This window comes from Ceratotherium simum, chromosome 25, assembly GCF_057802395.1.
Source record: "Ceratotherium simum simum isolate JZ-2026a chromosome 25, ASM5780239v1, whole genome shotgun sequence".
NCBI classification, from domain to species: Eukaryota; Metazoa; Chordata; class Mammalia; order Perissodactyla; family Rhinocerotidae; genus Ceratotherium; species Ceratotherium simum.
Window position 1 is genome coordinate 9966572 of NC_141924.1, and position 27911 is coordinate 9994482.

A 27911-nucleotide genomic window follows, 5' to 3' on the forward strand; every position below is an offset into this window, starting at 1 on the left:
AATCTAAGTTCTCTTAGGCAAAAAATAGTGGCATTAGTATAAAATATTTTAATTATTTGAAAGTAATTTCCGTAATATGTATTGTTCTTTGACCCTACGGTAGGTGTGAAAATCCTCTTAGCAATCCATCTACTCTATCAGAAAGCCAAAATTCCTATTGCCTCATCTTTGCCTTGTAAATAGGACTTGGAGCACATATGTTGAAGAATTAAAATGTTAATTAAATTGACCTTGATTTTCTGAACCTTTATCTTAGTATATTCTCTTGAGAATCAATTAGATTATATTCTCAAATCAGTGCCATAAAACTAATTTATAAAATATTTGGTTGTGTAGGGTATTGAAAATTTATGGTGTTAACGTTAGGCTACCCGAACAGATACCATGACCTCAGTCTTCTAACACTTTGCTACTCAAAGTGTGTTCCAAGCACCAGCAGCATCTGTGTCACCTGGGAGGTTGTTAGGAATGCACAATCTCAGACTCCACCTCAGACTTGTAGAATCTGAATTTTAATAAGATTCTCAGGTACATATTAAAGTTGGGAAGTATTGTTCCAACAGATATTTTATTTTTAATGACTTTGTTTTTGAAGTGAACAGGTGAAATAGAGATAATTTGTTGGTGTATTTCCTGGGTAGTAAGCACTGCTCAAAATGATAAAACTTGGAAGATAAGAATACAGTGTTTGGAAAGATTGTATGATGTCTGATTAGTGTGGAAACATTTGATAAAATAGGAAACAAACATAAAAGAAAATTTGCTCCTAGTACAGTATTCTGCATTTGATAAATGTTCACAATTTGGTACTTTTTTTTGGCTATTATCTTGACTTTTGGAAGAAAGAACCAATAGGCTTCTTCTTGGCATTCTAGAATGTCTAATTGGAATGGGATCTTAGAGATGACCTGGTACAAAACCTTCATTTTATAGATGAACAGTGGGAACTAAGAATGTTAAGTGTCTTGCCTGAGATCCCATAACTTGGACTTCCCATGTCCTGATTTTCAGAGCACTGTTCTTTATACCCCCTATGCTACCCCTCTGTGTTGCTGAAGGCCATATTGTTAGTTACTTCTGTTAATGTTGGTTGAAACCATACTGAACAATTATGAGTGACATAAGCAACCAACACACCTCACAGCTTCTTGGGAAAATAATGGGGGCTCCCTCTCTCTCTTCCGTGTGGACTCATCTATAATGCTTCACAAAAAGACATTTACTTGTTTTCTGAAAGTTAAACTGCTGCTTCTAGGAACCAGTGGAAGTTGCGGTTCAGGCCTTTGCTCTCTGAGGTGGGAAGGTGCTGGGGAAGGTGTGGGAATTTTCTCTTCTGCTGAAATGGCAGTGGTTTTGAGTATTTAGAAGTCGTGTTATTTTTCTTTCTATCCCTGGTTTAAATAAAAGCTTATAAATCAGGAAAGGAAACCTTTTCAACAAAGAATGCTGGAAGAACTGGCTATCTGTATACAAAAAACAAAAAAAAATTGACCCTTACCTCATACCATACACAAAAATTCACTTGAAATGCGTCATAGACCTAAATGTAAAAGCTAAAGGACACAAAAAGCATGAACTATAAAATAAAAATTCTTAATTTGGACTTTATCAGGTTTAAACATATTTTTCCTCTTTGTACATTGTTGAGAAAATGAAAGACGTTGAGAAAATAAAAGATAAGCCATATAGTAGGAGAAAATATTTACAATACATATATCTGATAAAGGGCTTGTATCTAGACTATATAAAGAACTCTTCAAATTTAAAAGTGACAAGACAACCCGATAAAAAATGGGAAAAGACTTGATCAGACACTTCAAAAAAATATACAAATGGCCAATAAGCACATGAAAAGATGCTCAATATCATTGGCCATCAGGGAAATGCAAATTAAAACCACAATGAGATACCACTACACACCCACTAGAATAATTGAAATTAAAAAGACTAACAGTACCAAGTGTTGGCAAGGATATGGAACAATGGGAATTCTTAAACATAGAGTTACCATATGACCCAGCAATTCCACTCCTTGGTGTATACCCAAGAAAATTGGAAACATTTGTCCCTACAAAAACTTGTACACAAATGTTCATAGCAGCATTAGCCAAAAATGAAAACAACCCAAATATCCATCAGCTGATGAATGGATAAACAAAATGTGGGATATCCTTAACAGTGGAATATTATTCAGCCATAAAAAGAATAAACTAGTGATATATTCTGTAAAATGGATGGACCTTGAAAACATTATGCCAAGGGAAAGAAGATAGACACAAAAGGCCACGTATTTTATAATTCCATATATATGAAATGTCCAGAATAGGCAAATCCATAGAGACAAAGTAGATGATTGGTTGTCAGGGCCTGGTGGTGGGGGATGGGACAGGGATAGGGGGTGACTGCTAATGGATGTGGGTTTCTTTTGGGGGTAATTAAAATGTTCTGGAATTAGGTAGTGGTGATGGTTGCACAACTTTGGGAATATACTAAAAACTACTGAATTATACACTTTGAATGGGTGAATCGAATGGTGAATTATATCTCAATAAAAAAAATTATATGAGGAAAAAATGCATGTTTCTTTAGAGTGACAGCAGATCAGTTGTTGCATGGGGCCGGAAATGGAAAGAGAAGTTAACTACAAAGGGGCATAAGAGAACTTTAGGGGATGAAAATGTCGTCTGTCTGATTTTTGCAGTGGTTATGCAGGTGTGATACATTTGTCAGAACGCATTGAACTGTATTCTTAAAGTGGGTGAAGTTTATTATATCTAAATTAAACTTCAATAATTGATTTTAAAAACTTAAAAAATTATCTCTAATTGTAGTATGCTCAAAGTGACCTTTATGTTAAAACTCTCTTATTAGTATAAGGCCAAGAACTGTTAGAAAAATTAACTTAGGGACTCTGACTTCTATTACTAATTTCTATCCCCCTTTTCCGTCTAATCAGTTTACAAAGTGAAATTAGACTGATCAATTTCAGTTAGACTATGCTCATATGCTTTTGAACTAGTATGATTTTGTTGCTGTGCTTTTCAAAACCCATGAGTGGGTGTGATTGTTCTAAATTTCTTTTAAGTTTATGGAACATTCTATTGGCTTTTATTGCATTTTTCCTTTTATGTACAACAGAAAAATGTTCCATTGGGTATAACAAACCAGGTTGATTGCCTTTCGCCTCCATTCTGGAGTACCGTGAGCTAATTTGGGCACCAGGAGGTTGGAGTTAAAATGACTCTTGAAGGAAGTAAGCAAAAGGAGAAAAGGAGGTAGCATTGCTAGGTAATGCTAAAAAAAAAAAACAACAAAAAAACAAAGCCAAGTGTGTGAACTTCTTTCCCACCTACATCCCTTCTGTCTCCAAACCCCTGATCTCTTGCCAGGAAATGTGCTATATTGCACAAAACCCTCCAAGGTTTGAGAACAGTTCTAGAAGATAATCTCTTGAGTTAGAAAGACCAGCTCCGTGGGTGGCTTCTGAGGCTCTCTCCCTGAGGTTTTCTTCCCCCTGCCCTCATTTCTTGGGCCTGACCATACCTAAACCCAGGGATAGAGTATTTCCCATTTAAAATTCTGCCCCACAAGTGGACAAATCTTTTATTATTTCTCCTAAGCATAGCTGAGACAGCCTTATATTTTAAAAACAAACCATTAAAAATTAGTAGAGACCAAATAGAAAAATGCAACAAAACAAACAAACCCGAAAACATAAGAGACGCATTTCTAGAGTATGGAATTCTAAGTGGATTTTGTCACAATTCCAGCAAAAATATAAAAATATATTTAAAAGAAAATAATTGTAGCCTTAACACTTAAATAGGATTTACCATGTGGCAGGCAGTGTTCCAAGCTCCTTACCTATATTAACTCTTTTAATCTTTGCAACAACTATATGAGATGGATGCTCTTATATCCCATTTTACAGATGATGAAATTGAGGGGCAAAGTGGATAAGGAACGTGTCCACTGCGACACACTTGGTAAGTGGTAGAGCTAAGATTGCAGCCAGGTAGTCTGGCTTCAGAATCCCTGCTCTTTACCACTACACTATATTGCTTTCCCTGTGAACTTCAAATCCTTTTATCCTTAAATAATTATGAGGTAGCTCTTGACAGGTTACCCAACTTATCTAGGTTCCTTTGTCCTGTTCTTTTAGCCTGCCTTTTTTTTTTTTTTTTTTTTTTGCCCCTTCCCTCCTGGTCTTATCCCTCCCCCCAGAACACTATGACATGATCATTAAAAACAAACAAAAAAACCTTAACCTTTTCCTCTTTTAGGATATCTGTATTAAATTCTATTGTCTTAGACCTCCTCTCTGCGTAGGGATGACTTTTTTCCTACATTTAACCCTATTAGAAAGCCTTCATACGGGCCCTAACCTTTGCCTGAGAGCTTCTCTGTTTTTAACAGTGACTCTTGTACCTGTTCATGAGGATTAGAAAGGATGCTATTTTGAATTACAGTGTAGTAAGATTTCTGACTCTACACCCATGGCCAAAACCAGCGTCATATGTTTGAAACTAAGCAAAACCTCTTGAGTGTCTTGCCATAAACGTGCATTAGAAATTTTTTCCGATGTAGCAAATAGTGTCTGTGGGTAGGAAGTAAATTTAAACCTGTGTATCTTTAGAGTAGGAACATTTTCTGTGTAAAGGTCCTTGCTGGCTCTGGTAAGAAAAAGATCCTTTGTCTCTTTCGCCCTTTTCTTCTGAGCTCTGTAGTACAGAGCTTTCAGGAACTTCTTAACAGCTGAGTTTTATATCTGCTAAGTCAGACCATGAGATGTTTGCAAGTAATCTTCCATTAGCCTTATCCTGAAGATCCCTTGCAGTTAGGCTTGTGGTCAGCTGACTCAGTGTTACTAAATTTATATTAATCCCAACCAAAGTGGTTAGTATGAATGTTTTTTAGAAAAGTCTTGATAAATTTGAATAAAAAGTATATTTTTTGATGTACTCATAGAATTTGCTAGTGTTATATGAAAGATATTGGAGAATCTAGAAAAACATGGTGCCCACCTGCATTGGGATCATATTCTAGTTTAGATAGTTTAGAGTAAGAGCTTAGATAATATCTGGTCCTGAAGTCAATATTTGTACTCATGAAATAGTAGGCGAGTTTCCTGGTGTGCATGGTTCCATTTTATCTCTTCCTGCCTACCTCTCCAACTTCACCCACTGCTCTTTTCCCTTTTTCTTTCGAGGTTCCATCGTCCTCTGTTTCCTTCCTTCCCTCCTATTTCCAACTTGTTTTATTTATTTCTACTCATCCTTCAGGTCTCAGAGAATGCCCCTCCCCCCCGGTTATTTTCATTCTTGCTCATTCTCTTTCTTCAAGCACTTATACTTTGAGATTATATGTTTATTTTGGGGGATTTTTTTATTGTTTAATGTATATTTCCCTTAGTATATTATAAACTCCATGAGGGCAATTATCTTAGCTGTTATTGTTAATTTTGTTTTACCATTTTATATCCAGCATCTGTCTAGCTTGATACATAGTAGTTGCTGAATAAATGTATGTTAATGAATGAGTGAAGTGAACGTGAAATATTGGAGAGATTGGGAAGAAGAAAGCCACTCCTGGAACATTCAGTATCCAGATCTCGCAATCCAACAATTTCTTGCAGAGCAAGTACAAACCATCCTGCTAAGGGTGACTCTCTACTTCCTTTATCAGATGTAGAGGGTTATGTTTTGTTCTACCATCTTTCCCTCTCCTTCATTCGTTATGAGAAAGGTCATTGTCAGTTTTTGTGAAATTGTCAAGATACAGAAACTACAGAGTATTCATATCCCTATCACTAGATACACTTCTGCCCAGGATTGAACTAAAAATCGCTTCTTGTTTCAAGTAAGAAGCTAGCATTTATTTGGAAGCAGTGTATGTTTCAGCTAATTAATTAGAGATTTAATTTTTTTTTTTCTCTTTAATGTACTTAGTTTTGTCTCAGGCTTTGGGAGATCATCGTGGCATATTTAAGTCAAAGGACTTAACAATTTTTATTAAAACGGCAAGCATTCATTTTGAAATTTAATAGTTCACGTTCAAACTAAGAGTGTTAGTGGCTAAATACTTCTACTCCCTGCCCACTGATTTCTTACTTCCTACATCTTAGGGTACATACTTTTAAGGTGAAGATAGACAATTTTTGTGAGATATGTGGTGCTCCTGAAAGCTCTTGGCTTAATGTACTCAGTTTCAAAAATTGTTTTCATAAGGACGTCAGACAGCTTTAAACTTGGTGTGTTGGTAGTAGGATTAGAGTACCACAAACAGACTTTATTTCTTGGAAAATTTCCCTTCCTTCTAATTTCTTTCTTTTGTTACTTTAAGCTTTTTAAATTGTCTTTGTTCTTTGGGGGTGCTTAGAAATTTCTTTTCCTAGCAAAAGAATTATATAAAATAAGATTTAGAAAATTTATAGTTTAACAAATGCTCTTGTAAACTGTTCATGATAAAGACGAATCAGTTCAAGTTTACAAATTACTTTTAAGATGCAGATTGCTAAGTGGTGGTGTTATGGGGATGAATTTCTTGGCTTTTCAGGATGTCATCCTTTTTAGCCCTGTAGCTAAATATCAAGAGGCTACATGTTCAACCATAAAATGTTAGCCTCTGCCAACATTACATCAGCTCCACAAAACCTCATTGGCTAATTATCCCCTGGGACTAGGACATGGATTTGGCAGCTTGTGAAAGCTGCTTTTTCCAATTTCTCCCTTCCTGGCTGTGACATATCCCAAAGGAATGAAGTTGAGAAATAATCATCTTCTTTTGAAAGCTCTCAACCTCTCATTCCCACAGTGGTTCTCATGGTCAGGGATAGAAGATCCCTTCTTCCACTTCAGGAGTCCTTGTGGCTGGGTGATGTGTTCTTTAAGTAGTGACCAAGGCATCCTGAAAGAGCCAAGGAAGGGTGGGTGATGGCAAGGAACCTCATGTTCCTTGAGATATGTTTCTGTGGTTGTCTAAAAGGATTCTAGTGCTTTTGTTAGGATCCTCTTTATATTACCAAAATTGAAGAAGCTGGAAGACCAGGATTGGAAACCATATGTGGTCATTATCTGTGTCAGCTGACATTTGGTATAAGAATTAGTATAGACATTTAACATCTCCTTTAATGAGCATCTATAAAGTTACTTTCTTGAAGGCAACCTTGGATACTAAAAAGAACTGTATGACCCTAGACGATCCTCTTAATCTCTTTTAGCCTCAATTTTTTAATCCTTAAAATAAAGATATAGTACCTGCTTTCTCTTCCTCAGAAGGTGTTGTAAGGATGGAATGAAATAACACATGTGAACAATTTTGCCAAGATCACCACTGACCTACTAGTCACCCTATTCAGTGGCCCCATTTTAGGCTTCCTCTTTTTTGGCCTCTCTTTACCATTTGACCGTATTTGATGCTCTTTCCTCATTCTATACTTTTCAGGGTGCTTTGTGTAATCTTGGTTAACCTAAGCATAAAATAAATTTTATGGAAGAATATTGATAGTGCACAGCCTTAATAAGAAGGCTGGATGACAAACGTTATAAAATGAGCAGAAACTAAGCATGGCAAGACATGTTGAAGACCATGTCATGGGACCAGTCTGCTGAGGACTCTGTCGCTGGCACTGCTCACTGGACCTTCTCTGCCACTGCTGCTGGCCCCGTCTGCAACAAATGGTTGCTGTTGTTGGCACTACCACCAGTAGACACTTGTCACAGTGCCATGAATAATTTCTGATTATATTTTCCACCTTTGTGTCCTAGGTGCATTCCCCTAATTTTCAAAGTTCTAGATGGGAGGATCGGATTGGCTGGACTTAGGTTGTATTTGTGAGCTAGATGCCAGAATGCTGAGAGAGGGTCTGTCTGTTCCTCTTCAGCTTCTGTAGCAGGAAGAGGGGCCTGCCTTCCCTTATCTTGGAATTTCCCGCAAATAGAAAAGGTATTCAGATCCTGGGCAGCTAAAGTGTAGACACCATTCTCTCCCAGCTTGCATTCTACCTCTCTGTCTACTATTCAATTTCTTTTGCAGTCTCCTCTTCTTCTTCCTGTTCCTTAAATGTCAGTATTTCGCAGGGTTAGTCCTTGACTCTTTTTTTCTTCTCAGTCTACACATTCTCCCTAGCAGTCTCATCCCAACCTGTGGCTTCAACTATCACTTATTCAGGATGTCTGTATCTATATCTCCACGCCCAACTTATTTTCTGAGCTCTAGGTTCATTTAACCCATCTAATTCTTCCCAGCTGTACATCTAGATCACTCACATGCACTTCAAATTTTTACATATTTAAACTTGATGTCACCATTGCTGGCGTGTACCCCTGTATTCCCTAGTACCAGTTGCCTAACCAGAAAATTAGGAGTCATTCTCAATTCCTCTTTTCCTATGTTTCTTACATCTGTTTGGTCTCTGAGTTCTGTAGATTCTACCTCTACTTTGACTTCTTATATTTTGTGTTACTGCCCTAGATCAGACTCTCATCATTTCTCATTGTGGTTTCAGTAGCCTTCTTATTGGTCCCCCCCCCCCCATTGCCTGTTGGCTCTAGCAATGCTGAATTGCTTTTAGTTTCCAGAACATTCTGTGCTTTTTAAATATTCCTTTCATTTATAATCTTCCCTCTGCCTTGACCATTCCTCTCTCTGCTTGCCAGCCTACTAAGTTCTATTCACGTTTTACGTCCCAGCTCAAGGGCTGCCTCTTCCTAGGTGCATGCTGTCTCTGATTCCAGACAGACTTAGGTGCTCCTTTTCCTGTGCTCTCCCTATACTTGCCACAGACTGCCAGAGCAATTGTTTTATTACATTATTGTTCCTAGCAGGTCTCATCATTAGAAGTAAGCTCCTTGAGTGCAGGAGTGGTGTCTTATTTCTGTATCCGCAGTTCCTGGCAGATAGCAGGCACATAATCATTTTTATTTAAGGACTAAATGAATGAAAGCACTTTGAGAAAGTAAAGTGCTGTACAGATATAACAATATTTTCATCATTGGCATTTTCTTGTAAACATTAGGCCCTTTCTAACTCTAAAGTTTTGTGATCTATAAATCAGTTCTGGGGGAATAATTCTGATTTTATTTCATTCTTTTATCTATCTGCAGGTGGCTGGAGATCCAAGAGCCCTCTCAGCCCCTCAGATGAGTTTTCCTTCTCTCTGATCAGCCTTATACTCTTTCCCCAAGAAGTTGATTGAACACCCTTTCCTTTAGTTTTCCCAGCCTTCCACCTAATACACATTTTAATCCTAAATAATGATTTGCTTCATATGTGACTCCATTTCCTTACCCCACAAACACCAGTTTAGTCACTCTGCTGTGGTTGCTGTAGTTATCATAAATTATACAGTGCCTGGAAACATACACTTAATTAATATTGTAGAGATTCTTAGAGAACCTAGAGATTTATCTGTTGATTTGGCTGGACTGCTGGTTCTGCAGTTGCCGTTTCTCCCACCCCACAGCTCTCATCCTGATTCTGTGCTCCTTTTGGGGGACCTTAGCAGAGCAAACAGTATATAGTTTAACTTTCCTCATATTTTATTTTTTAGGACTTGGCCGCTGTCTCTTGATTTACTGCACTGGGAAGAATAAGTTTTGATTTTTTTTCTTGTTCCTCCCTCTGAGGGAGCCTGCGTCATTGAGAAGCGTTTAACCTCATGGCCTTGCACTGGGGCTGGAAATTTGCCTAAGGGAACTTGAAGCTGGCAGTGTTTTTACTAAATTCCCCCTTATGGGGAGGGGGATTTCAGCAGGGCCTGCCAAAACAGGAAGATGTTGGGAAATTTTTTAGTAGCAAAGCTGTTGCCATTAGGTTACTGAAAGTATTTAAAGAGTTTTCTGGAGATAAGCTTAGGCATTTTGAAATCCCTCTGGGAGAAAGCTGTAGCTTCTACCAGGTATAAACAAAAATTCATGCTAAAAAACTTGGCTTTTCAGTTGTGTAGTATGTTGTTATAAGAAAACTTTGACCAGTTGGATGAGAAAGAGAAGCTAACCAGAGAGAGTTTTAGGAGTTTAGAAACTCTCACTTAGGGAAAATAGCTGTAGGCTGAGGCAAATCTCTATGGACTATGGGAAGAATTTGGCTTTTTATCAATTCTAGATTATCCTAAGAGTAGATCATCATAGAGATTTTCTTTGGCAAATCTCTCTTTCAAATTCTTGTTGATATTGTCACTATATTCTATTTACAAAAGCACTTTGTTGATACAAACAAGATATTTGTCCAGTAAGAATTAGAATAGATGATCTTTTGTGCCCAAACAATGATCTCCCTATTAGGAGAAGGTGTGAACCAGCAAATGTTTAGAATATGACTACCTCTGCTTATTTTTATCTTTGTGTCACAGATGAGGAAAAGTTATACACTTGTTTGCCAGTGTGGAATGATAAGCTGAGCAGGCTCTGGGCCCTGACAAGGGAGGAATTGTGCAGTTAGACCATTTGTGGCAGCTTTGTGACTTCCTGGAAAATTGGAAACAAGCACACAGTACTTAATACAAATACAGGCATTCCTGCCCACCCTAAAAGAGAGTTGGTCTCATCTAGCAAGTTGTCTTTCTGTTCAGTGGCTCTGCTGTTAGCATGGATGATTGAGGGTTGATAATATGCAGGGTTATGTGAGACTTTTTTTTTAAATCAGCAAGTACTGGGCCGGCCCTGTGGCTTAGCGGTTAAGTGCACGCGCTCTACTACTGGCGGCCTGGGTTCGGATCCCAGGCGCGCACTGACGCACCGCTTCTCCCACCATGCTGAGGCCATGTCCCACATACAGCAACTAGACGGATGTGCACCTAGGACATACAACTATCTACTGGGGCTTTGGGGAACAAAAAAAAGGAGGAGGATTGGCAATAGATGTTAGCTCAGAGCTGGTCTTCCTCAGCAAAAAAAAAAAAAAAAAAAATATATATATATATATATATATTAAAATCAGCAAGTATTTATTAATTATTGATTATATACTTAACACTCTAGTAGGTACTCTGGGGGATTCCTGAGAAGTAGAAGGAATGATTCTGAGACTCAGGAAATTTATATTCTTCTTGGAGATACAGGGGTTACAAAGGATTATAAGACCCCAAGAAAAGAGATAACTGAGGGCAGGAAAACTTCACAATGGAAAAGTGCAATTTGGATAGGCAAGAGGAGGCAAGGAGGGAGGGGTGAATCAGATGGTCTTCAGGTGGGAAAGAGTATTCTAAGGCAGGATCTGGAGACTAGACTAGGTGTGGTATGTGAGGAAGAATAAGGTTTTCACCTTGATTAGAACAGGAGGTATGGGATTGTTGGAAGAGAAGGTTGAGTTGATAGGTAATAAGGAGCTGGGTTATTGAGGACCCTGAATGTTAAATTGGAGAGCTTGGCCTTTACCACATAGTGGGGAGTCATTTTAAGCTGAACAGTTATTTAATTTATCAATCCATTTCTTTCAATAATTACTTTTTTTTTTTTTTTGTGAGGAAGATCGGCCCTGAGCTAACATCTGCCAATCCTCCTCTTTTTGATGAGGAAGACTGGCCCTGGGCTAACATCTGTGCCCATCTTCCTCTACTTTATATGGGACGCCGCCACAGCATGCTTTGACAAGCGGTGCATCGGTGCACACCCGGGATCCGAACCGGCGAACCCCGGGCTGCCGCAGCGGAGCGTGCGCACTTAACTGCTTGCGCCACTGGGCCGGCCCCGTCAATAATTACTTTTTAAATTGAAATTTTTACTGAGATAATTGTAGACTTACAGTTATAAGAATACAGAGATCCCTTGTACACAGTAATTACTTTTTAAGTGCTAAGTTGGTGAAAGTCACTTCAAAGGTCGCATAAATGTATAAGATATTATACCTGTTTTTCACAAGCATACAGGGAAAGGATATGTATATACATCCTTTTTAATACATATATAACAAAATATGAAGCATAAAATAGGTGCCATATGAGCAGGGTTCTTAGAGAAACAACGAAGTACTTTTGGAAAGAGGTCGGGAAAGGCTTCATGGTGCTGGTGCCATGTGAAATTATTCACTCAGCCCCTCATATATCCCAGGGCCTGTGCCAGGTGCTAGGGATATAGTGGTGAACAAGATAGACATGATCCGTGTCCTTGTGCAGCCTGAATTTATGGGTGAAGGCAGACAAGTAATTAAAATAGAATGAGAGTTATAATGGGAAATTCAGAATGCCATGGAAGAACAGAGCAGGGGGATCCAAACAGTTCTAGGGAACATTGCAGGAAGGTCTCGCAGAGGAAGGGCTGTTTAAGCTATGATTTGAAGGATGTTCCAGCAGAGAGAACAATGTGAAGACCTGGAATTGTGAAGTAAAATAGCACATTCAACTGATGGACTTGTGTCACAATTGGTATAGAGAGACAGTGTAGTATAATGGATATGAGTGAGGGCTCCAGAGCTGACTGCCAGGGTTTACATCCTTACCACTTACTAGTTGCCCTTGGACAGTTACTGCTCTGTGCCTCAGTTTCCCCATCTGAAAATGGGCATGACAATAATTCATACCTCATAGATTAGAACTATGTGATTGAGGACATATAATGCCCTTAGTTTAGTGTCTGGCACACAGCAAGTGCTCGATACATGTCAGCTTTTACTGCTACTGGTATGACTTCAGCTATTAAATATAAGAAGATGAATGGTAAGAAAATAACTTAGAGATTCAAGGAGGGCTTTAAAAGCCGTGTTAAGAGTTTGGACTTTATCTTAAGAGCAGTGGAAAGTCATTCAAGGGTTTTGAGTAGAGGCATGGCATTAGATTTGCATTTTAGAAAGATTGTTCTGATTTCGGTGTAGAAGATAAATTGAAGGAGGCTAAGAAAGGTGGCAGGGAGACCAATAAGATGCAGTTATGGAAGTCCAGGTGAGAGATGGTAGTCATGAGAAAATGGTTAGATTGAAAAGACATTTGCTAATTCAGTCATTCAGCAAATATTTGTCAGATGCTTACTGTGTGCCAGATAGACTTCTCAGTTCTGGAGATAAACCTCTCATGGAACTTACGTTCTGTTGGTGAGAGGGAGATCAGTGAAAGCGAGCAAATATATAATAAAACATCATCTTAGGGATGATAAGTGCTATTAAGAAAAATAAAGCAAGGAAAGGGGATAGATGGTGAGAGTCTGTAGCTATTTTAGAAAGGGTGGTCAGGGAAGGCCTTTCTGAGAAAGTGACGTTTGAGCAGAGACCTGAAGGAAGTGGAGTGAGCCATGCTCATGTTTTTCTGGGGGAAACTTTCCAGGCACAGGTGTGATCATGCTTAGCATGTTCAAGGACTAATAAGGATGGTGGGGGAATGTGAGTGAGGAATGTATGTCCTTAAGAACAGAGATCCTGTTCACCTAGAATTGTCTTGAGCAATATCTGGCACATAGTGGGTGCTCAGTGAATACTTGTTGAATGGCTAGATGGGCAGATGGATAGACGGAATTTCGAATAAGTGAACAAATAAATGATTCATTCTCCCAAACTAGTCTGGAATCCAGGAAGAGGGGGAGAAAGTTGTGGGTAAACTTCCCATCTAGCGTCTTGCTTTCTTGTGAGAGGTTAAGAGGATGTACTCGGGAGCTAGGCAGGTTCAGATCCTGGCTTTGCCATCTGGTGGATGTGTGTCCTTAGGCAAGTTACTTACCTTGTTGATGCCTCAGTTTCTTCATCTGAAAGATGGGAACAACAATAGTACCAACCTCATAGGGTCATTGCAGGTTTCAACCTCAGCACTATTGACATTTGGGGCTGGATAACTCTGTGTCGTGGGGCGCTGTACTGTGCATTGTAGGGTGTTCAGCAGTATACCTGGCTGCTGCCTACTAGATGCCGGTAGCAACCCTCCAGTTGGAACAAGCAAAAATGTCTCCAGATATTGCCATATGTCTCCTTGGGGGCAAAATAGCCCCCGGTTGAGAACCACTGGGTTTTTGTGAGGATTAAAGGAGTTGATATGTGTAAAGCACATAGAACAGTACCTGGCATGTGCTGTTATTAAGATTAGCATAGTGGCTTCTAGGGAAAAATAAGTGTTTCTCCTAGCAGCAATTGAGGACAGTTTAGTCTCTCATTTGATTAAGTAAATAACAAAAACTTAAAAATAAAGCACAGATGCTGATGGAGTGTGAAAAAAATGGGTTTGTTTATTCCCAATAAGGTTGATTTATGCACACCCCCACTTTCTGTGCATGGAATGCCTTCCATTCATTCGGGAACCTCTGGCCCTACCTTTAGATGCAAAGATGTCTCTCAATTGGAAGTTTCTTTAAGGTGCAGCAAGGTTAGTAATAGGTTCTTTCCACAGTAACTGGGATTTGGGAACATGCTTTTGTAACAAGAATTTGGTTTCTGAGATCAGAATGCTTCTCTTTGGGTGCACAGTAGCTTTCAACAAGGTGCTACTGGAGGCCATCATCTGTCTTACTCAGAACTCTCCAACCATAATAAGTATGATCAGTATTTATTGTATTTGGCCTTTGTAGAACTGAAATAATACTGTAGTCAACAATGTTTCATCATTATGTTTTATTTATTTATTTATTTAGTTATGTTTATTTTAGAGTAAATTTTTATTGCATATCACTTGTGCTTGCTGGTAGCTAGTGTATTGGGTTAGCTGTTTGCTAATAGTGCTTACCTGCTGTGGGTCTTAACTCTGCTTAAGCTGTGAAGATGATGATAATTGGAGGGGTCACTACTTTTAGAGACATGGTGTAGAGAAACATCAGTTGACAAAGTAGCAATCAGAATGAGATAATTGAATAAATCGTTTCAAGTCATTCATCACTCCCCGTTTAGGGGAGTATTATTATTTTAAAATTTTACTTAAGAAGTCTTCATATATAAATCTACATATATATCTAGTTTTACATAGATGCATACATCTGAAAACGTACATCCTTGTTTTTTAAGTGCAGACTTTTTTGCTTAACAGCCCTTCCCCTTCTTTTTCCTCATTCCCCCCACATTGGTGTGTCTTTATCCCTGAACCATGTAAACAACCTAGTGTATATTCTTCCATATTTTTCTCTGCACTCACATAATCCTATACAGATCCATATGCACGTACAAACACACAGTGTTTTTTTCTTTTTTTGCCGTTGACTTTGTTTTTTGGTTTGTTTTTTTTTTTTTTGGTGAGGAAGATCAGCCCTGTGCTAACATCTGCCAGTCCTCCTCTTTTTTTTTCTGAGGAAGACTGGCCCTGGGCTAACATCCGTGCCCATCTTCCTCTACTTTATATGGGACGCCGCCACAGCATGGCTTGCCAAGCGGTGCGTCGGTGCGCGCCCGGGGTCTGAACCGCAGCGGAGTACGTGCACTTAACCGCATGCACCACTGGGCCGGCCCCCATTGACTTGTTTTTAAATGGGATTATATTATATGCATTTTTTTTGCCTTTTGCTTTTCTCACTCCACAGTACTTAATGGAATCCCATCATATCATCAGCTCAAATTAATTCTTTTTTAATGGCTGCATACTACTTCTTGGCCTGTACATACTGTAATGTATTCAAACATTCTCATATTGGAGGATATTATAGTATTCATTTTGCTTCTTTCTCTTTTTGCCATTATGAAAAATGCTATGATAAACGTCCATTTTACATATGTTTTATGTCTGTTTTTCTATGATGTATATTCTTAGGCGTGGAACTGATGAGTTAAGAATGTATTTTTAAGTTCAATAGATGCTGTAGCCAAATTGCTTTTTAAAAGACTATAGCACTTTACATTTCCACCAGCCATGTATGAGAGTACCATTTTCCCCACCTCTCTGCTAGATATAGGTGCTATAAACTCTTAAATTTTTAACTGGTCTTTTGGGTGTGAAGTGATAGCTTATTGTTACTTTAATCTCTCTCCAGTCAGGACTTTAACTAGGATTCTCAGCAGGTTTGCTGAATAAGCCCTATGAAAGCTCAACCTCTTCGGACAGTGCAGCCACATCTTGAAATGTCAGTGAGACGTGGATTGTAAGGGATCAGGGGATGTATAAGAACAACAGTTCATTAACAGTAAAAAGCTGGGCATTTGGATTCTAAGGCATCTGTTAATGTGAAAATGTTGAATAAATCTGAGTTTTGCTTGGAAGTATGTCTTTGCATCTGTGCGAAAACCTTCTTTGCCAGATCCGTGGCAAATCATCTTACAGCAGAGATCATTTTTCTGGGGAAGTTTATCATGGTGGTAAGCAAATCACATTCAAGAAGGGACTATGTTTGGGCCGGCCCTGTGGCTTAGCGGTTAAGTGTGCACGCTCCGCTGCTGGCGGCCCAGGTTCGATCCTGGGTGCGCACTGACGCACCGCTTCTCCGGCCATGCTGAGGCCGCGTCCCACATACAGCAACTAGAAGGCTGTGCAACTATGACATACAACTATCTACTGGGGCTTTGGGGGGAAAAATAAATAAATAAAAATTAAAAAAAAAAGAAGGGACTATGTTTTATACACCATATTTTACCAGAGAATTGAGGCCATAATGCATTTTAATGTAATATAATTTATATTATGAATAATTTTTATTAGCTTTATAATTAATCATGATTTTAACAGTAATAATAGCTATCATGTATTGACTACCTCCCTTGTACTGGGCACTTCTCATGTAACTCCAACAACAGTCCTTGAAGTTAGGTAAAATTTAGTGTGAGAGAAACTGGAACCTAGCTGCTAAGTGCTGGAGTTAGGGGTCACACCTTTGACTTTGAAGTGCCTGACTATTAAAACCATGCATTCTCTTGATTAGATACAGTATGAAAGAGCTTGGATAAGACGCATGGATAATTTTTTAAACTTTGTTTTAGCATAAATATAGACCACCACAGTCTAGGCCTTATTAGTACCAGGGACTAATTTGAGTATGATCTTTTCTACTTCCCTTTGTCTGGGATCTGGCAATGATGATAAGTAACATTACTAAGGGTTCAGTGATTAATGAGCATCTGGTTGAAAGATAGTGGACTAGATGCTGTGGGTATTGGATAATATTTATTGAGTATCCATTGGGTAGAGCCCTGTTTTATTTTATTTTGTGGCAAAATAAAATAGGACACAAGATGCTAATCCTTTTCTTCAAAGAGTTTAGCATCACTTGGAGATAGACGTAGTCATTATGCTACAAATTAAGAGGAAGTTTTGTGCTGAAGGTACAGCATTAAAAAAACCCTGAGTTTTTGGAGGTTAATTAGGGAAGGTTTCTTGGAATAGGTAAGTTTTGAGCCAGAGTTTTAAGATGATAGACATGAACAGGTGGCAGATCCGAGTTTCCTGAAAGATACTATACTCAGAGAGTCAGTTCCAACTTGGAATGTTTCATAATTTTAAAAAGAGTAGAATGTCCCTTGTCACACATCTTCAGATTCTAAGTTGAAGATTCTGTTTGATCAAACTGTTTTCTAGGCTCTCACTTATCCAAGTGACTGCTTTGTTATTCTTCCCCTTGTCATTTTGATTGCTTGCATTTGTGGGGATGAAGTTTACATATAAGATCTGGATTCAGAAAATAATTTTTGGTTCTCTGTTGCTTTTCATAAAAATATAAGGGTTAGAGGTAATTTTAGTTGTTCCTCACCATTCACCTAGTTTTATTAGTCAGAAAAGTTACTGTTTCATAACAGAAAGGCTGATGTATTGATAGATTCAGAACCATGGCCTGAATTCTGACCAGAAGCTGCATTTATCTTGAGAGTGTCTGAGATTTTGAGACCTAAGAAATTTGAGAAATCTAGGTTAATTTTTTTTCAACTACAAAGCAAGTGGTTTGTAGGTTTGCAAGTGGTCAATTTTGAATTTTTTTCTTTTTTCTTTTTTTTTTGGTGAGGAAGATTAGCCCTGAGCGAACATCTATTGCCAGTCCTCCTCTTTTTGCTGAGGAAGATTGGCCCTGGGCTAACATCTGTCCCCATCTTCCTCTACTTTATATGTGGGATGCCTGCCACAGCATGGCTTGATAAGCAGTGCGTAGGTCCGCGCCCGGGATCTGAACTTGTGAACCCCAGGCCGCTGAAGTGGAGCGTGCGAACTTAACCACTGTGCCGCCAGGCTGGCCCCCGAATTTTGAATTTTTAAAATTAATTTTCCATCATAAAATAATATATTTGTTTTCTTAAAATAACAAATTTACAGAGAAGGCTCATCACCTCCGATCCAGCTTTGAACTTTTTTAACTTCACTACTTTCATTTAAAGCTATAAAATCATTTTCATCTAAATTTAACTGAATCTTTTCAGTAGGCCTGTGCAGCCTTAGATAGGTTATTTTTTAGAAGTGTCTTGGGAAATGCTGATACTTTCTTTGCAGTACAGTCTTGATAAAAATTTTTTTTTGTTGAATAGTATCAGAGTCTCAAGATGTGTGATAAAGGACACCACTGTTTTTAAAATTATGAAGCATTCCAAATTGGAATTGACTCTGTCAGTATAGCACCTTTTAGGGAGCTCAATAAACTCACCATCTTAAAGGGCTAAAACTTCTTTCAGATTCCCAAATTACAGACACCATGTAATTAAATGGCTCTCCTGTTTGTACTGTCCTCCGATGGGAGCCCATGTGTATCTCTGTGTACTAGAGGATTGATGTCTGTGAAGCAAAGCATGTAACCCTGGTGAGAGAGTGGCTGCTGGGCAACCTGATTTCTAGGCAAAATGTCTGGATTTGCAGAATTAACATGCAGTACTCTTGCTTCAGAGGAGATAAGGGAAGGGAAATGGCCGCGTGCTGGAGGAATTCTAGCAGCTTTTGACTTTGAAAGATGTGAAGAATCCAAGACAGTGAAGTAGTAATGAGAAATGGCCAGCAGAAATATAATTTGACACTATCTGATAGTTTTTTCCCCCCAAACTGTGCACTTCTAATTTTGTTGCCAGTTCATAATGTGAAGAGGTTGTTTGGCTGGTGATATCTGGACCACCAGATATAGTGGTATGTTATGGGGCTATCACAAGCAGTTATGGTGAGCACAAATGAATGGATTTCTAGCCTCATTAGCTCAGCTCTTCTGCACCTAAAGGGAAGAATCTGTCTTTGTGGTCTCTTTAGACTCTTCTTGCTGATACACAGTACAACCTGGAGACCTTTAAGCAGAATGGAGCATAGCAGGGATGCTCAGGTCGTTCAGAATCCGGACTAGCTGCTGGCTTCCCTGTGCATTGATGACAGGAGGGAGATGGAGGAGAGTAGCAGAAAGGTGTCCTCTGGCGTATAGGTAGAGAAAAAGACCCTGGGGTTTCCTGGAAGCATGATAATTATCTACAGAGGACAGTCTTTATAGAGGAGATTGTAGACCACTAATAAGAGAAAGAGATGTGAAAGTATGGTATTCTTTTTCTTTATAGGTACAGACTTTTACTTCAGTATAAAAAATCATAGACTGTGCTTGAAAATCTTGTCCAGGTTCTCCTCTGCTTCTTAAATTCTTCTTTTCGGGCTGAAGTTTCACTGCCTGGTTTCATTGCAAAGGGAAATATATAGGGAAAAGTTTCAGTAAAATCAGTTTGGCCCTTAAGGTCTGGGGTCACAGAGAAGACGTTTTCTATTTATGTTATATGTTCTGCCTTCAAAATCTTTAAATGACCACTAATGTTTTCAAAGTCATAAATGCTTGAAAAAGATGGTTAAAACATTTTTGAGTATGTGATTATAGGGAGGCAGCAGCCTTTCTTTTTTTTTTTTTTTTTGCTTGAGAAACATTAATTGCTGTGCCTCTTTTCTCTTGGAAGACGTGATTACTCAAAGGCACAGCCAGTTAGAAAACTCTCCTTCCATCCTGGTTTTTATGTTTCAAAAAGTTCTGCTTGCAGTAAACGGTGGATCTACGATGTGCTCTGGCAAATCTGTCCACGTTTGTGTTCAGACTACTTATCAGTACTCTGCGTTGTCTCTGCTGTTTAAATGACTCAGTGTTAGAGTCAGAACGAGGAATCCCAGGAGAGATTGTGACTGGCTTCCTATTTTGGGTGATGGTTTTTATTTAATTTACTAGGTCATGTAATGTAGGCAGATACTAACAGTTTGAGAAATCCTAAAGGAATGTTAGTTCCAAGCATGACATCTTTATAAGAAAACAATTGTGAAGTCACCAAAATGTGAATTTAGTAATGTTAAACAGATCTTTTTTTATACCTTGCTGCCCCTATTTTCTATCCTGGTGAGTATTTTTGTCTGTATAGTGGGAGATCATGGGCTGTCCTAAAGGTGTAAAATTAAAATTAAACTATAATAAAACAAAATGGACCATTTGCTGAACATTTTCTGTATAACTGACATACTGATTATTGATTGATTGTCTCATTAAATTCACCCTAAAACCATATGAATTTAATGACGTTATTCCCATTTTCAGATGAGATGAAAGCTCAGAGAGGTTAAGTCATTTACCCAAAGCTAGACTGGCGATAAGAGCAAGAATTTGAACAAAGGTCTGTCTGGTTCCAAGTGCAAAGTTCTCAGCCACACTATATCACATTGCTTCTCTCCTGCTTCTGAGGGGTAGAAGATCTTAGTAGGTCTTGGGTAAAAGAAAAAGCAATCTGCTTCTCTTGCTTGCTTTGGTTGTTCATTTGTTTACTGTGTCTCCCTTCTCCCCCAGCACCTCGCATATGCATAACACACACTCAATAAATATTTACTGAGTGAACAATTGTGTACAATTAACCATGGAAAGTGGAAGTGAAATGGCACTTTTGTTTGTAAAATTTTTGTAAGTATATGCTATATTTGTAAATATAGTAAAGTACATCATAGACTAATATTTATCAGGTTTATTCGTGGCATATGTAGACATTTGAATAAGAATAAAAGATCAACAGTCCCATGTGATTCCTGGAAATTATCAACAGTCTGAATGCTCATTTCCCTCTTTCTAGCCAGTCTCCCCGCTGATGGTCTTGACCCTCTTGGTTTCCACACTGCTGTCAAAATGCCCTTTCTCTCTTTCTCTTTCTCTCTATCCTCCATTACCTAAGAAATTGTTATTTTCACACCTTTTGCTTTTGTACATTCCTCTCCTTTTTGTTGGAATTCCCTTCCCCATCTTTTTGGTTTGACTTTTTTTTTTTTTTTTAACTATTCAGGACTCGGCTCAGGTGTCTTCTCTGACTCCTCCAAACCCAGCTAGGTCCCCTCTTTGTGTTTCCATCAGAGCGCTTATCATGCTGACGGATTGTATAATTGGGTGTGAGTCATCTCTGTTTCTGTGAATAGCCCGTACTGTAAGCTCCAGGAGGGCAGGGACTTGGGTGTTTCATCTCTCTGTATCACAGTGCCTGGCACGTGGTAGGCAGACAGTAAATATGGGAAGAAAAATGAAACAAAATAAAGGGTGTAGCTTATCTAGTCCCACCATAAGTCTTAGAGAACCATTCCATTTTAGAGATGAAGGACACTCTGTCTGCTCCAGCCCCTCCTTTTTGGAGATGAAGGTGATGCCCTGTGGTCATACAACTAAGTAATTAGCGGCACAGTTGAAAAACAGGACTCTTGAGTCCTAGCCCAGTGTCCTTTCTTTTGTTGTTTTTTGAGAAAAATTTTTTTTTGCTTATTATAAAGGCAATAGTTGTTTAATGTAGAAAATTTAGAAGATACAATAAACAGAAGGGAGAAAGAGAGAAAATAAAATCATCCTATTCTCACCACCCAGATAGTGACCATCCTCCCATTCTGTTCTGTGCATAGAGACATGTTCAGGTATGTGTTACGTAATTGTGTGATGACAACAGTTTGCATTTACTGAATGCTTATAGACTAGGCACTGCTCTAAGTGCTTTACATATATTAATTCATTTATTACAGCAACACTATGAGGTAAATACTATTATCCCCACTTTACAGATGAGGAGATGGAGGCATAGAGATGTTAGGTATCTCAAGGTCACACTGCTAGTAAGAGGTAGAGCCAAGATTTAAACCCAGGCAATCTAGCTCGAGAGCCTATATTCTCAACTGCTATTAGGTTCTGCCTCTATGGGTAATATTTTGTAATCTGCTTTTTTAAAAAGTTGAGATCAATTTATATACAGTAATGGCCACCCTTTTTAGGGGTACAGTTCAGTGAGTTTTCATAAAAGGTAAACCACCACCACAATAAAGATATATAGACTATTTCCATCAGAAAGTTCCATCGTGTCTCTTTGTAGACATTCTCCTTCCCCATTCCCAACTCCTGGCTACCACTGATTTTATTTCTTATTATTTCATATAAACACTGTCGTTCAGTATGTAGCCTTTTGCGTTTGTCTTCTTTCACTTGGCATAATGCTTTTGAGGTTCGTACGTGTTGTTGCCAGTAGCAGTAGTTTATGTTTTTTTTGTTTATTGCTGAGTTGTTTTCTGTTGTATGGATATACCACAATTTTTTACTTTGTTCACAAATTGGAGGACATTTGGGTTGTTTCTAGTTTTTGGCAATTAAAATAAACCTACTATGAATATTCACAGACAGCTCCTTGTGTGAACATATTTTCGTTTCCCTTTGTTTAAATACTCAGGAATTTAATTTGTACTGGGTTGTACAGTAAGTGTATAAGTTTATCTTTATAAGAAACTTCCAAACTGTTTTCCAAAGTAACATTATCATTTTGGTTTCTCTCTGGTAATGTCTGGGAGTTCTAATTGCTCCTCATCCTCGCCAGCAAATTATTTATTGGTAGTATTTGTATTCTGACTCTAGCCAAATAATTATCACTGCATGGTCTTGGAAAAAGATGTTGCTTAAATTAAGGATTTCTGATCTGTTTTTTCTTTTTCATTTTCCTTTTTCTTTCCTTTCTGTGTTATAAATATTTATTGAGCATCTTACAATGCAAAGGAGATGGATAAGGATGAATGACTCTACTCTCAAAGCCCCCTGGTTGGCCCTATGGGTAGGGGCCGTGGCAGATGATGGGGACACAATAGATTCTTATACTTGACCTATTTTCCTACTGGAACGAATTGCTCAGCATAGAGAATTTTGTTTCCATGCCCCTACACTGTATGCCTTGCTCAGCTTTCAAATGCTGAAGAACTTTGTGGGGAGAAGAATATGGTGGCACATCTGGCTCCAGCTGTGCTGCCAGCCTTATTATCCACCGCCACCCCCGTGAGGTGAAAATGCCAGTGAGTGTCATGCTGGCAGCTGTTTCCATAATTAGCTGGCTAGGTTGTTCAATTCAGTCTGTTGGTATCGCTGCCCTGATTGCCCACCCAGTGATTTGAATGATGGGACTCTGACATCTAAGGAATAATTAATCAAATGGTGAGGTAAGTTGAGATTGACTAGATAAGGGTATAAATCTAAAATTTTTGGTGGGCTGCCACTATTGTTGCAATACATTGTCTCTGTCACTAGCCAGCGTCTTAAGAGACTTTGTCTTTCTAAATGAAAAAGTCAAGTATGTACTGAACTATATCTTCTTTTAGACATTTTTTCCACAAAATATTTGCAAATTGCTAAAAAATGTCTATTCATTCCATTTGCCAATTAACCATTATGTTTATGGTGCCCTTCTTGATGCTATGATACGACTTGTTTCAGAGTAAATTCTTGTTGAGTTTTTCCCTTGGTACGCACCCCCCCCCAATTTGGTTATCTTTCATCTATGAACATTTTAAAAACAAATGTCAAGTGGAATAAAGTAGTGCAGTGTTATAGCTCTTGTTCCCCTTTGGTGCAGACTTTCCACAAGGAAGGAGAGAGGCAAAGGAGAGAAGAGGGAACCTGGTCATGTGATACTGCTTGTCTGGCAGAAGCCTTTTGGTTCTGAGCAGAGAAACCAACTGTTTACTATTTTGGGTGAATGAGGTTGGTTGGTTGCTACGAGCACTTTCTCTAAGGGAACCCTCTTCTCTTCCAGCTCTACACATTGAAGTCATCCCAGCCCTGCTTTTTGGCATTTGCTTAGAGGAGGGAGGTGTCTGTGTCGTGGCCCAGTGCTGACAGGAAGAAATGTTTTCCAGGAGACTTACTGATTCTGACCTTCTGCTGTCACTGCTTTTAATGCCCCACTCCCTAAGTAAACTTGGGATCTAGCTGTTCTTGCAACCCTTAGTGCTGCAGAAATGAAGTACCCACTTTAACTTAAAGAGCAATGCTAATCAGATCTTGAGCAAATAATAAATGGCCTCTTTAAGGAGTGAGGGAAGGAAGACGAGTTTGTTGCAGCACTGGCCTTTGGAGTCTCACATCTCCCCCAGCATGCTGGAGGAGAAGACCAAGATTCATCAGCCCACCTGCAGGATTCTGCCACTCTCATGGATTGTCCTGAAGCCGGGAAAGGACAGCTGCTCAGCAGTGTGCCTGGCCCCTTATCACAGTTTGCGGGAAGGTTGGCATATTTATCCCTTTGGGATTTGCATGGTTTTGTTTCCTCCTCAACTTACTGCTCTCTTTTGTCACCTCTCTATTTCTCTGTAGCCATCCAAGCTTTGACTTTGGGTGGTTTATTCTCCTAGGGTTTTTATTAAAGCTTGTTGAGCACTCAACAGATAGATAACTGAGCATCGCACGGCAGAGTGTATTTCATGACCTGATGGGACAGTATTTAGGATGTTTCACTTTCTTATTCTTTTCCTTCCACCCATGCAGAGCTCGTATATAAAACCTAGATTATGGAATAAGGAAGAAAAAACTTTTCTTAAGTTAGGTGGGATTCTTCCCTTTTATGTGGGTCAAATGCAATGTTTTATCAATAAAACATACTCCAGTCATAGGTACTATACAAGTAAATAGGGAGCTATTGATGATGACTTCAGTTTTCTCTATCTGTTAAATACTGAAAGCAGATAGATAACCTCTAAGATCTCATAACGTTAAGATATCACATTAAGATAACTCTTGCAAGGCTTTTTACTTGTATTGTGTGTTAGTTTTGTTAGAGTGAACAATTTGGACTGGCTTTACTGATCTTGTTAGTAATTGTAGAATTACATTATGTATGAAGGATAGCAGGAAACTGTTTATTAGGTTAACACCCATAAAGAAGTTTTTGTTTGTGAACATCCCTCTTTTGTATTCTGTAACTGCTGAAAAAACATATTCTTTGGGAATAGGATGGACACATTCGAGTTCTACAGAAAAGTTCAGTTTTAAATTTGAGGAAGATTTTTTCTGAAGAGTTCTGGGTTATGAAAACAAAGGGGATGGGGCCTTATCTAAATTCTATCAAATGTGAATGGAAAAGAACATTTTCCCATTCCTGTCTTGGAAACCCTCTTATTATCCATTATCAGAATTTGTATACAATCTCTAATATTGATTACATAAATGCTACTTGTCTAAAGACATAGACATTTCTTTTGAATCCTTGAGATCTCTTTGGGACTTTATTAACATTTGACGGGATGCTTTGAGCATATGGAATCAGCAATGAATGAATCCACTGAACAGGAGATGAGTGAATATCAGTGCTCAGTTTGCAAAGAGAATAATTTAAAAAACTGGTTGAAAGCCAGTTGATTTATCTTTGAATGTTTAGAAGTGTTCTGGACTAATGTCAAAGAAACACCATGGCAACATTAAAGGGAAGATTGAGAGGCAGAGAGACAGTATGGCTCAGGACTCAAAGCTTTGGGCTGCTACTGTTGACTTTTCGTAATCCAGAGGATTGTGGCGTTTCAGGTTCCCAATATGATCATTAAGAAAATCTTTGATTTAGGTGCAGGAGCCTGTAGGAAAGAGAACTGCAGACTTATAAGTGGGATCAGAATGGTAATTTTAGGCAACTACCCTAAGCAACTGATTGTATGTATTTCTGGTTTTATACTGTGCTTAGAACCTTGTGCTTAGAATTCAATATGTCTACTGGATCTTGAGAAGACTCACATTATGTTTTCTATAAATATATATACACAGTTTTCCTTTTGAAAATGATTGTCATTTTATAAACTGCACAAAAGAAATAGATTGTGCGTTACATAGTGAAAGTGTAGGGTCGGCCCCGTGGCTTAGCGTTTAAGTGCGCGCGCTCCGCTGCTGGCGGCCCGGGTTCGGATCCCGGGCGAGCACCGACACACTGCTTCTCCGGCCATGCTGAGGCCGTGTCCCACATACAGCAACTAGAATGGATGTGCAACTACGACATACAACTATCTACTGGGGCTTTGGGGGAAATATAAATAAATAAAATCTTTAAAAAAAGAAAAAAAGTGTAAAGGATGTCTGATGTTACTCCTTTTGGGCTGAAGCGGGTATTTGAGGGCTAAAGATAGTTCTTTCTTCAAATACTCAAAGCAAACTCAGTGGTAATGACTCTTTTAATCTTGTGTTTTATTATTATAGATAAATCCCTAATAATAATCTTTTTTTTCTTTCATAGTTTTTTTAGTTCTTTCTTTTCTTTTTCCTAATAAAAAAAGAAAAAGATTCTAAAAGCTGGGACACATGTTTAGAGATAATTGTTTAGGATTTTAGGAAGCCACATTTCTCATTGTTTTAGTTGATGGTTGGAAATGCCTAGAAGGATAGGGACCAAACTTTTTTATTTACCCCCGTATGGCATTGGGACCTGTCGTTTTCTTTATTAATAGACTTCGGCAAGGATCAGATCTGCATTTTTTGGGAGGAGTAAGCCTTGAAAGATTGATCAGCGTTGCAAGATTGATGGTTTATAGCTTAATACAATCATCTGGTATAGCATTGCCCAGTACTCTATCTGTACTGTCCAATATGGTAGCCACTAGCCGTACATGGCTCTTGAGACTTGAAATGTGGCTAGAATGACTGAGAAACTGAATTTTTAAGTTTATTTAATTTTAATTAGATTTAAAATAGCATATGTGGCAAGTGGCTACCATATTGGATAGCACAGTTCATACCCTTCACGGTCTGATCTTATCCAGTCTTTCCAGCTACCTTCTACTCTCCCTTTCACAAACTTAATGCTCCAGTTAAATTGGAGCATGTTATTTTCTTAACCTTGTAGTAGTTCCTACTTCCAGGTCTTGGCTCATGCTGTTCATCTCTAGTTTCTGAAGTCCTTCAAAGATGGCTTCTGTGTTGCTGTTCCCACGAAGCTTACCTAATCCTTTTTGTACTCCAGTAATTTATTATCTGTAACCTCTTAAAGCAGTTACAACACTGTCTTCGGTTACAGTGATTTCGTTTACATTTCTTATCTTCTCCATTATATTTGTAAATTTCTTGAGGGGCTTATATAGTTTTCATGGTTGTATGTGTGTGATAGGCTTAACGTTTTCTCTTTTTTCCCCTCCAAAGTGCTTAGCAAAGTGTGTTTATACGTGGTAGGTGGTTAATATGCATTAGCTGTTAGTCTACTAAGGTTGCTCTGCTTCCTGGCACTAGAGGGCAGTATCATGCCCATAAGCAAAATGTGTTTATCCTAAAGTGACAGATAATATTTTGAGCAGTCTGTCCTAATTCAGTTTTGTTCGGTCTCATATTAATGTCTAGCCTTCAGAAGGAACACACATCTTTTAATTGTCAATGATATTAATAAATAACCTTTTCCTATAATTGTCTCAAATTAGATTCAGAATATGATGTTGGAAAATTGATGTAGGGAATTGATGAGATTCTTACTGGAAAGACACTTGGTACATCAGAGAAACATGGGCCAAGGCATTAGGTGGCAGATTAATTCCTTGAGGGCGGAAGCCTTTTTGTGGTAGGCAGCTAGTGCTCCAGCACTGAGCTGATAATCAAGAACCTGAAGTTCTTGGTTTGATCTTGCCAATGGTGAACTTGGCTAAGTTGCTCTAAGCTTGGCAAACCAGTTTCTTTTGTTGTGTAGTGGATATAACGTCTGCCGTCCTAACTCATAGGGTCAAATAAAATCTTACGTGTGAAAGTAGCTTTGTAAAGTATTATGTAAATGCATAGGGTTATTTTCCTTCTCAATTCTTACCTTATACCTAGTACCAAGAGTACATAGTAAGTGATTGATTATAAATATTTATGACATTAATTTTTTACATT

The 27911-nt window shown here is 38.5% G+C and overlaps 1 protein-coding gene across 9 annotated transcripts in view; it reads left to right on the forward strand.

Moving 5' to 3' along the window:
• MRTFA (myocardin related transcription factor A) overlaps positions 1-27911 on the forward strand; it is a 196509-nt gene that overhangs the window by 108382 nt on the left and 60216 nt on the right. The window contains exon 1 of one of the 9 annotated variants that reach the window (XM_014793233.2): positions 23996-24303. The exons of 7 other annotated variants lie outside the window; for them this stretch is intronic. In XM_014793233.2, coding sequence (XP_014648719.1) covers positions 24096-24303 — 208 coding nt within the window. In that variant the 5' untranslated portion in view covers positions 23996-24095. Of the gene's footprint in view, positions 1-23995; positions 24304-27911 lie in introns of those variants that run through there. One more of the 9 variants, XM_087448891.1, reaches the window with a different exon arrangement.